Here is an 11,112-nt window from a genome sequence, read left to right as displayed (position 1 = left end):
TAGTGGCTAATGAGGCCGAAGTCTCGCACATTGACTGAAATCGGCTCACTTCCGCATTGAAAAATAAGCTGGATAGTAAGACTGGTGTACCTTTGCTTTGTTTTTCTTGAAGAAAGAACTCGGTTTACTCGATCTCTGCCGCGACTGCTCTGTTATTTTGCGAGGGAAAATAAAGAGACGCTGCACCTTTAAATGCTCCGCACAGACCCCGCCCACCGGCGTGACGCGTTCGGTTTATTACAGCCTGTCAAACAGCGTCAGAAGATGACAAACAGGCGAGCGATCATGAGCTGCTCTCTTCCCCCGCGTCCAGCGCGCTCGGCGCGGATCTGACGGAGCGTTCCCCGCAGCAGCAGCCGCCTCTTATGGACGCCGAGCGGAGCGAAGCTCGCACCGAAGCAGCAGAGCCAGACCTCTCGACCCGCATGGATTTGCCCGCGGGGGAGCTTCTTCTCCGCGCCTGATCGCTCCCACCGCAGCCTCGCCCTCTCTCCCCATGAAAAACAGCGCGACGATGTCGAGCAAAAGCGCGGAATGGCTGCAGGAGGAGCTGCAGTCCGGCGGAGGATCGCTGCTGCTGCTCGACTGCCGCTCACACGAGCTCTTCGAGTCCTCGCACATCGAGTCCGCCATCAACCTGGCCATCCCGGGGCTCATGCTGCGCCGCCTGAAGAAGGGCAACCTGCCCATCCGCTCCATCATCCCCAACACCGAGGACAAGGAGCGCTTCGTGCGGCGCTGTAAGACGGACACGGTGCTGCTGTACGACGAGGCGGCGGCGGCGGACTGGCAGGGCTCCGTGCTGGGGCTCCTCCTGCACAAGCTGAGGGACGACGGCTGCAAAGCCTACTACCTGGAAGGTACGGTAACCGACACCGGTGCTGACGGGAACGGTTGGTTTATCTGAGTAACTTCCGAGAGCTCTGAAGGCTTTGTGTGAGAGACTGAGCTCAAATTCACGGGTTTTTTTCTGGGATTTAAAGAAGTGAGAAAAGTTATAACAAGCGCTGAACGTGATTTAGACTGGGAAAGACGAACTATTTCACCAGTACAGTACTCGAAATACTTTTATACTCATTTTCTCTTGCGATAGACCGTTTTTATCCTCCTGTCGTGTTTGGACTGCAAGTGTTTTGAAGAAGAGAGCAGTTTTGAGTTGTTTCCTGAGATGCTCCGCCATGTTGTGTTTCTGAGGGAAAGCGAGCGATTCATGAATGAACGGCACAAATTACTGAATCACGACGCAGTTTCACTCTTTTCATGAAATACACGCGTTCTGTGCGATATTTGGTGCGGATGTGCGCATATGTCGAGTGTTTTGTCGTGGAGACGGTGTTTGTCTTTTCTCCGTCATTCACACAATAGTGATGTAGTGCCAGTCCTGATCTCTGAGCTGCTCTCAGAACACACTTTAACTCGCATTACTGCTCAATATCTGCCTGTTACTCGCTGCACAGAGATGGTGTTCTCTTTTTCAGTTATTAGTACTTTGTTAGGCGCGATGCCAGCAGATTATTCTCCTATTAAAGAGAGAGTTCACCCAAAAACAGTTCATTTACTCGCCCGTGTGCCCAACACAGATGGAGAATATCTGTGTCTGTTCCTCTAAAGAAAGTCATGCATGTTTGGAAGGATAGAGGGTACATTCATGACCGAATGATCATTTTTGGGTGAAATGTTGATGACATCATTCCAGTTTTAATTGTTTCTTATCTCACTAGTGAAGTGTGCAGTAATTAGTCAGCAGGGCTGTTGTTCTAATAACAGTTGGATACACAATAGTGTGTCATAGATGTATACTAGTGTCTGTTTAGTTCGCTTTAAGAACACTGGAATAGACCGAGTGAGTAACATTCTACTACATACTACAATACACTACCAGAACAACACGATTTTGATTGTTTTTTTAAATAATTATCTTCTGCTGCATTTATTTGAACCCATTATTATTATTATTATGTTGAATACAGCAGAGTAGAATTTACTCCGGTTTCTTGGATGAATAGAAAGTTCAGAAGAACAGTATTTATCTGAAATAGGAATCTTTTGTAACATAAATGTCTTTATCATTAAATAAAATACTAAACAAAAGTACCCCCCCCCCCCCCCCAAATATTATACAGACTCCAAGCTCTAGTGGTGTAGTGTATAATGTTACAAAAGCTTTTTATTTCAGATAAATGTTGATATTTGGATCTTTTTATTCATCAAAGAATCCTGGAAGAAAAAAAAATACTGTTTTTAAATATTGATGATGATAATAATAATCAGAAATGTTTGTTGAGCAGTAAATCAGTATATTATTATGATTTCTGAAGATCATGTGACACTGAAGACTGGAGAAATGATGCTGAAAATACAGCTGCAGATCACAGAAATAAATTACAGTTTACTATATATTCAAATAGAAAGCCGTTATTTTAAATAGTAAAAATATTACCCAATAGTACTGCTTTTGCTGCATTTTGGATCAAATAAATGCAGGCTTGGTGCGCAGAAAATATTATTTTTTAAAAACTGTTCAAAAACCTTGTAGTAGACTTGTAGTCTACATAAAATACTAATTAGTTGAATAAAATGTTATGACATCTTGCTATAGACAAATAATTTTAATAACCAACCACAATATTTACATCAGACTGACTACATGCTAATAATTCAATATTATAATCTTAAGTAATGCAGGTACAAATGTTATAATCTGTATATAGTTTGTGTACAAATACAGTAATGTAGTGTACAGTAAGAGGATCTGTGGAGGAGGTGTTGGCTAATGAGTGTGTTGTCTGGTCTGTTCCAGGAGGATTTAACAAGTTTCAGACTGAATTCCCAGAGCACTGCGAGACGAACCTGGACTGTTCCTGTCCGAGCAGCTCTCCGCCCGCGTCTGTCCTGGGTCTCGGCGGCCTGCGGATCAGCTCCGACTGCTCTGACGGCGAGTCGGACCGGGAACCGGGCAGCGCCACCGAGTCCGAGGGCAGCCCGCTGCCCAGTAACCAACCAGCATTCCCAGTCCAGATCTTACCCTATCTTTACCTGGGCTGTGCCAAAGACTCCACCAACCTGGACGTTCTGGGAAAGTACAACATCAAGTACATCCTGAACGTCACTCCCAACCTGCCCAACATGTTCGAACACGACGGGGAATTCAAGTACAAGCAGATTCCCATCTCTGATCACTGGAGCCAAAACTTATCTCAGTTTTTCCCTGAAGCCATTTCTTTCATAGGTAAGTTTCCACCTCCTGGACTTTCACATCTGTGAAGCTCAGACTGTGGTTTATTATTTTCGTTGTGTGTCTGGAAGTGACCTCAGGATGTGTTTGAGTTCAGGACATCCCCAACCTCGCACGTGTAGGGCTGCAAAACCATTCATCACGATTAATCGCATTCAAAATAAGAGTAGGATGTTTTTACATACTATATGTGACCGTGGACCACAAAACCGGTCACAAGGGTACATTTTTTTGAAATTGAGATTTATACATCATCTGAAAACTGAATAAATAATCTTTCCATTGATGTGTGGTTTGAAACTCAACTATTTGAACATCTGAGGGTACAAAAAAATCTAAATATTGAGAAAATCTCCTTTAAAGTTGTTCAAATGAAGTTCTTAGCAATGCATATTACTAATCAAAAATTACGTTTTGTGCTCCAGGGTCACACGTGTGTACTGTTTATATTTATGTATATATAAAAATACACACGCATGGTATGCAAACAAACTTTTATTTTGAATGCAGTTAATAACGATTAATCGTTTTGCAGCCCTACACACGTCAGCTGCGTTTTCTTGAGTTAAAATGATCATGAAACAGTGAGGCATTGCCAAGTCACTCAGACAGGAGTTGTATTTACACCTGTCCACCTGCGGTCTACATGAAGAACAGCACCGCTTAAACCTGACAGATAGGCATCTCCAGACATTTCTCAAGCAAACGAGCTCGGGTCAGGTCAGACGAGCTTTCCCGCGGTGATGTAAAACAAGGGCACACCATTACTGGAAGGGTGCAGCAGAGGAAGTGGATCTAATGGATTCAGTGAGCTGTAGAGAAGTGATCGATGTAGGCCGTAGATCACAGCGCGCCAGTGCTAATGGTGAGCTGAACCGTGCGAGCGTGAATCCAGACAAAGCACGCATGGATTTCACCTCATCGTTTGCTTTGAATGGGTAGCAAACCTCAAAAAAAAAAAAAAAAGCTTGGGTCTCCAGATGAATAAGGACGGAAATGGTTTTAGTTTCTCTGATGTTTTGATGTCAGTGTTTTTCCGGTGAAGCCACATGTGCTGTCTGCGGCAGATCTCGGTTGACACTTTCTAAACTCATTTCCTAAAAACATCTAGTCTGAGGTTATATCTGCATTACAAAGGCTCAGCTTGGTCTTAGTCTCTGTACTCTGTCTGATCAAGAGCTGCAAATGGTTCTGCACGGTGTTGTGCGGTGGGTATAGAAAGCTGTTTACATCCGTTTTAATGTGACCATGTACAGCTTTACTGAAAAACCACCGGCATTTGAATATGAAATAATTTCTCATTCACACTGGAGGTGTTTTCGCGTGACAATAGTCTGGCATCACGTACATGTGCTTTTGACTGGAACCTGTTGTTCTGGTTTCTGCTGCTCATTCTTAACCTTCAAATAAATGTGTCTTTCATTGAGACTGTGGGAAATATCTAGCTGACGAGTTAACCGCCTAACTGAATGGTAGTAAAGGGATAGTTCACCCAAAAAGGAGGCTGAAGATGAGGATGAGTGCATGATGACAGAAGGTTTGATGTCGGCTTTATGGTCAGCTTAATATTACCAGAAATTAACCCCGGTTTCACAGACACGGCTTAAGACTAAAATGCATGTTTGAACTGTCTCGACTGAAAATATCTTGCTCTGACATATCTTAAAATGTCTCAGTGTCATTGTTCTAATAACAGTTGGATACACAATAGTGTGTCATAGATGGATACTAGTGTCTGTTTAGTTCGCTTTAAGAACACTGGAATAGACCGAGTGAGTAACATTCTACTACATACTACAATACACTACCAGAACAACACGATTTTGATTGTTTTTTAAATAATTATCTTCTGCTGCATTTATTTGAACCCATTATTATTATTATTATTATTATTATTATTATGTTGAATACAGCAGAGTAGAATTTACTCCGGTTTCTTGGATGAATAGAAAGTTCAGAAGAACAGTATTTATCTGAAATAGGAATCTTTTGTAACAAATGTCTTTATCATTAAATAAAATACTAAACAAAAGTGTGTTTTTAAAAAAGTAAATACTAAATAAATGTATTAATTTCTGTAGAAAAAAACTGCAACAAGTAGCCTAGTAGTTTCGGTTCACTTTTGTGCTGCGCAAAGGAAATGGCAGAAAGAAGCATCCTATTTTCCTTTAGGCTTATTTTACAAAAGCACAAAGATTTGTTTGTGGTGTGAATGAACACAAATAAAGGCAAACCTTTTACACTTCCGATTATCTTTGACTAAAAGGAGTGGTTGCTTCCGCTGTTAGAATGAAAAAATTGAAATGACGCATGCGTGCACACCGTAAGCTTTGCTACCTTGACCATAATCCAGCCCGTTCATTATCATAATAAAATAGTCAAACATATGGAAAAAAACCACACTGCTCAGGCTTGTCGTTTATGGTCTATAGCTTTTTATATTTTTAATTCTTTTTCTTCTCTAAATACTGTTAAATTGAAAGGATTTGTTGTGGAGTGAGGGGAACTAAAATAGCCTAGCTATGTTTATAGTGTTTATTATAATGTTTGTAGACATTTTGTGTCTGCATTACGTCTGTTTCTGAATGAAATAATAAAATGCAACTTATACGCGATTTAAAAAAAAAAGAATTCTCTCTAAAAACACACGTAGTAGATTTACGCGTAGTGTACTTTAACCATGCAGCAAACCTTTAAAATATTTTGAAAAATTAGGCCTACTGGGGGAAAAAAATACTTTTTAAACCGTTTAACCTGTTGTAATAATTGGTCAAAAGTCCAGTTAACGGTTAACCGGTTAAGATGAGCATCCCTACTGTAAATAACCTGAAATAACAGTTAACCGTGCATTACCCTTTGGTCGAGAGGTAAGCAGGTACGAGAGGAGCGGAAGGGTAAACTGGTGCACTGAACGATCACAACATCCTGTTATGCAGCTGGACGCTGCGGTTCGCTCGCTGAACACTTTCGCTTTTGCTGCGTAAACACACTTTTCATGTGAACGTCTGTAAATTGCAGCGTTGCTTCCTATTGAACATTAGGAAGCTTTGCAGAAAGGAACTTCCTGTTTAGATGAAACGCAGTAAAAGCTGGAGAGCTCAGTGGCGTGGTTGTTTTACACGCTGTACGTTGTGTTTTATGAATTCACTGAAGCTCAGGAGCGTCTCGGTGGTGGAGCCAGTGTTTCTGGGGGAAGTGACCTCATTGTTCCAGGGTTCAGCTGGACTCGGAGCACTCTTGACACATCCATCACCAGCGGAGAAGAGGAAATGGCCACTTTACTCTGCCTCGCCTGGCACTAATGGCTCTGTAGTACGTCATGCCCCACAAAACCAGATGCACTTTGTCTCTAAATAATGTATAGCTGTACTTTTTCCCATTCTCTGGTCAGACCAAGTGTAAATCTTCAGAGAGGGAGGGTGTTTATGGTGTGATCTGTGTTAATGGTTTATCTTGAGGTTATTAAGCGTTGTCAGGGTGAATCGCTCATGGCTCCGCTGACTGGAGCTGTAGAGCGCGTCACTCTTATCACAGGCCACTGAACGCTACTGTACTGAAGCAGACTCTACTACAGCCACCGAGTAGTGATTAGCCTTTTCAGGAGTTCAGTGGAGCTCGATGAAGTTCAGATTTCACTACTTGTTTTCCAAACAAGAGCCCACGACTAATTGGGCTACAGGAAGCCCTGTTTGATTACACTCTCGCATCAGACACGTCTCTTAAAGGGATAGATCACCCAAAAATGCACATTGTCTTCATTTACTGTGTTTGTCCATACAGTTTTCAGATCTGAAAGTTTCAAGCTCTCTAAAGGCAACACAAATGTAATCCAAACGACTCCAGTGCTTCTGAAACGATATGATGACTTTGTATGATAACAGAGTGAAAATTAAACCTATGTTCAATTTCAAACCAAAACTTGACCACGTGTCCATAGCATCAAACCTCATTGGTTCTTGTGTGATGAAGTCCTGACTTTAAGCTTTAAAAGGCGATGCTATTGTCACTGAAAAAACTCAAACGCAGCAGCCAAAGGTGTCTGTTCACACACACAAAATTAGATCATGATTCTTCCTGTGCTACTCACTGATTCAAGTTTGTTGTAAAGCTGGGATTCACCTCTTTAACAAATACTTTTTATGATCACTATGGGAAGAACGAATGGGGGGAAAATGCATCCAGAAAAAAAGTGGACAGCACTAATGCACTCTACTGGTTGGGCAGCTTTAGTCACAGTACAGTGGGAAAGAGATTAGAGCACCTCTCCAAAAAATAAAAAAATAGGGAAACGAGCAAATTTGTGATGGTCTGAACAGACACATCAATAGGCATTCATTCAAATTAAAAAGTTCATTTGAATTCATGCACCAAACACTTATTTTGGTGTTACCAGGCCTTGAATGTGTACACAGAGCAGTAGGTTTTGAAAGTAGTAGTTTTGTAGTGGTCTTAGAAATGTGTAATTGAAGCTGGTGGAAACAAAAACTGGAGTCTCTGAATGCACCTCTTTTATTTAAGCATGAAATCTGTCAATTAAACCTTCTAGGTGATCTTAAAGCTAGTCCACAAGGCGACTCTCCTCATTCAAAAAACATGTTTTGTAATTGGATGTGGGCATTTTTCATGATCCCAAACTAATGCAGAGGTCATTTGTGTAATATCTGTTGTTGTGTGTGAGATTTAGTTGGGCCAGTCTGGCACTCAAGTCTCATCTGTTTGTGTTCTTCTGTTTCTCAGATGAAGCTCGTTCCAAAAAGTGTGGCATCTTGGTGCACTGCCTAGCAGGCATCAGTCGCTCGGTCACCGTCACGGTGGCGTACCTGATGCAGAAGCTTAACCTGTCACTCAACGACGCCTACGACTTCGTCAAACGCAAGAAGTCCAACATCTCGCCCAACTTCAACTTCATGGGGCAGCTTTTGGACTTCGAGAGGACACTGGGGCTAAACAGTCCCTGTGACAACCGCTCGACGCCCAACGACCAGCTCTTCTTCACCACGCCCACCAATCACAACATGTTCCAGCTGGACACGCTGGAGTCCACATGAAGGCCAGCAGAGGATGCTGGGTGGAAGCAGCCACCCTTTGAATGTTTATCTCCCATCTCCAGGGGAGCTTTTGTCCTGGAGGACAGGCCAGCAGCCGCGACGAAGGGAGGGACGGAGGGTGGTTAAGCACACGGGCCTCTCTCAAGCCCTCTGGTGGATTTTAATGCAGCTTTTCTTGCCTTCATGGAACAGACTGTTCTTTTTTTTCTCTCACAGTTTGATACATGAGAAGAAACGTGAGACTTTTGCACAGCGCTTGGCTCGAAGAGAAGGAAGCTTTGATTGCAGATGTCCTCCTGTCTCGAAGGCTGTCGACGCACCTCGTGGGATTTTGCTTTTCTAACCGGAGGAGAGCGTAGGGTCGGGTTCGTCCTTCGAGCAGAAGCCGAGAGGTGTGCGACACATGCATTCTGTCCGTTTCTATATCTTCGTCTCTTTCCTTTGCGCAGAACCATGTTGTCCAAAGTAGTGACTGTGTTGGCGACCCAACCGACACAAACAAACATTGTGAGCCCTCCCCCTCTTTATTTCCTCTCTCTCGCTCTCGCTCTATGTTTGCAATGACCTAATGCGTTTTGCACAGTGGCGAAGCCTTTCTCTTCTTGGCACTTAAAAGCGGTACTCCAACACACACAGAAAGAGACATTCAGAGGAGCTGCCAGTCCTAGGCTGCGACGAGGCTCCGCAGCTGCGTGACGATGCGCGCACTTAAAGCTCATTGTTCCTTAACCGCAAGATCGACAGATCCACGTTTGTGTCCCGACTTCCGGGCTCGCTCACCTTCTGGCCTTGGCGATTCTCATTACAGTATGAATATATTGTATTAATTTCTACGTAAGAGTATATATCTATTAACTCGATGTATTTGGGCATGCGATCCTCTCGAGGCGTGGCACGTCACCGAATGTTGAGGACTGTTTTTTTAACTACTCTTGCTGCTCCCGGGCAGCAAACAGTGTGTAGCGAGGGCGTTCCTGACCGCAGGAACGAGCGACTGGACCGGAGCGGACGAGTGCTTGAGTTAACAGGGTTGCTTTAAGCTGGCCTTATATAACCTTTTTAATTCTTTCCTACTCTGACTGTTCAATACTCTTTGTATCTCACTTTAGAAATTGTTGTATTACCAAGACGTTTGTTCATTTTTAAAGAAACCAATATGTAGTAGTAATAATAATAGACGACTAATGGTCTTTAACGGGTCAGTCAAGGTTGTATTTGTTACTCTGCAATATACTCAACAACCCTTTGCAGTATTTTCTAGAAAACGGCCTCGGGTTTTTGACTCCTCTACTTTTGATACTAGAGAGATATAGCTTGAAACGGAGGCAGCTTTTCGCCCCGGGGTGTCCAGAGCGCGTCTGGGTGCTGGGCGCTCGCTTGTGTTTCGTCCGATTCGATTTAACCCATGGATTTCCTTAATATACAAAATACGTGCTATATACTGACTCCTGTGGCCTTTTCATATATCTCGATATAAATCTATATATGTAAATGTAATACTCATCTTGTGCAGATATACAAGAGTCCTCCCCTTAATATATATCATCGTGGATGACTGTTTCTCGTGCTTGAAACGACCCAGTCACAATAACAACGCTCTCGCGTCACCCCGGGACGGAAAAGCACTTCAGTTCACGGCTTCTTTATTTACATGTACATCTTGATTTGGAGCTGCTTCTTGTGGAGGAATGTTTGAATCTGTAACCGTGGGAAAGAGAAACCGTTTTTCTCTGTTCGTATATTGCCAGAACACAGGAACAAGGCTTTCTGTGGACGTTTCTTGTAGCTACATAACGGTTCTGCGATTAATAACAGTAGGAACGAAAGCGAACGACACACAGGAACTAGATGAGCGAATAAGGAACTGTATATCTTACCTCACAGAGGAATTTTTCAGGGATTTTTATTTGACAATGCGTCGGCATCGTGTTACAGCTTCAAATGTCAAAGAGCTGTTTTATATGTGCTGTATACATTTTTTTAAAAAAGATACAATCTATCTATGTGTATAATACTTGGCTTGGTAACCGGGAACTTCAATTTTCTGGTTTATGAAGGATATAAAATTGTCCCTATGTATTGTATAGTATATGAAAACCAATACAAGACTTGTTTGTACTGCAAATAAATATTGAATTATTTTTTGGTTATCCGATTTGGTTTGGTCTGTTCTTTCTGCTGTTTTCTACATTGTTTTAGTGTCCTTCCCCCATGTGCTGTCAGTCTCTTCCCATAACACCCTTCGGTTACACTTTATTTTGATAGTCCACTTTAGACATTCTACTAACAATGTTACCCACCCTTCAAGTGTGCGATTAAAAAGATGACTAGGGCTCAGACAGAAGCACTCTCCATTAGGATCCACCATGTTTCTCCCGTAAATGTTGATATGATTCTAGCTTTACTTCATAACTTGGGACTTTTCTTGGAAACCGGCACCCCTCGGATGCTTTGCTGTAACATGAGTCCTACATAAGGTGAGACCCCCCCGCCCACTCCAGGGATTGGTTTCCTGTTACCTTGTGGTTAATTTCAGATACAGATGGTTTATGGAGCATGTGATACCACATCCGATTGCTGAAACTATCACCGTTCGGCTTCCTCTTTGTAACCCGTGTCAAGTCATGTTTATTTGTGTAGCGCTAAACCATGCAGATTGCTTCAAAGCAGCTTTACATAATAAGTGGAAGGAACCGCATCAGAGTTGTGAAGTTGTTCAGTCAGAAGTCTCTCGTTTCAGTTATAATTACAACTTCAACATATCTGCTACTTTATTTATTTCTTCAGTGACCTCATTTAATAGTGTCAAGTACAGCTAAATCAGTAAAT

The 11,112-nt window shown here is 42.5% G+C and overlaps 1 protein-coding gene across 1 annotated transcript; it reads left to right on the top strand.

The window, feature by feature from the left end:
* Positions 1–259: 259 nt before the first annotated feature.
* Positions 260–10,435, top strand: LOC306856867 (dual specificity protein phosphatase 7-like). Its single transcript, XM_079396390.1, has 3 exons — positions 260–860; positions 2,801–3,229; positions 7,973–10,435. The coding sequence occupies exons 1-3, from the start codon at positions 497–499 to the stop codon at positions 8,281–8,283; spliced, it is 1,104 nt and encodes a 367-aa protein (XP_079252516.1). The 5' UTR covers positions 260–496; the 3' UTR covers positions 8,284–10,435.
* The last annotated feature ends 677 nt before the right edge of the window (positions 10,436–11,112 follow it).

Source organism: Barbus barbus (genome assembly GCF_936440315.1).
Source record: "Barbus barbus genome assembly, chromosome: 37".
In the NCBI taxonomy this organism is placed as follows: Eukaryota; Metazoa; Chordata; class Actinopteri; order Cypriniformes; family Cyprinidae; genus Barbus; species Barbus barbus.
This window is presented reverse-complemented; position numbering and strand designations above follow the sequence as displayed.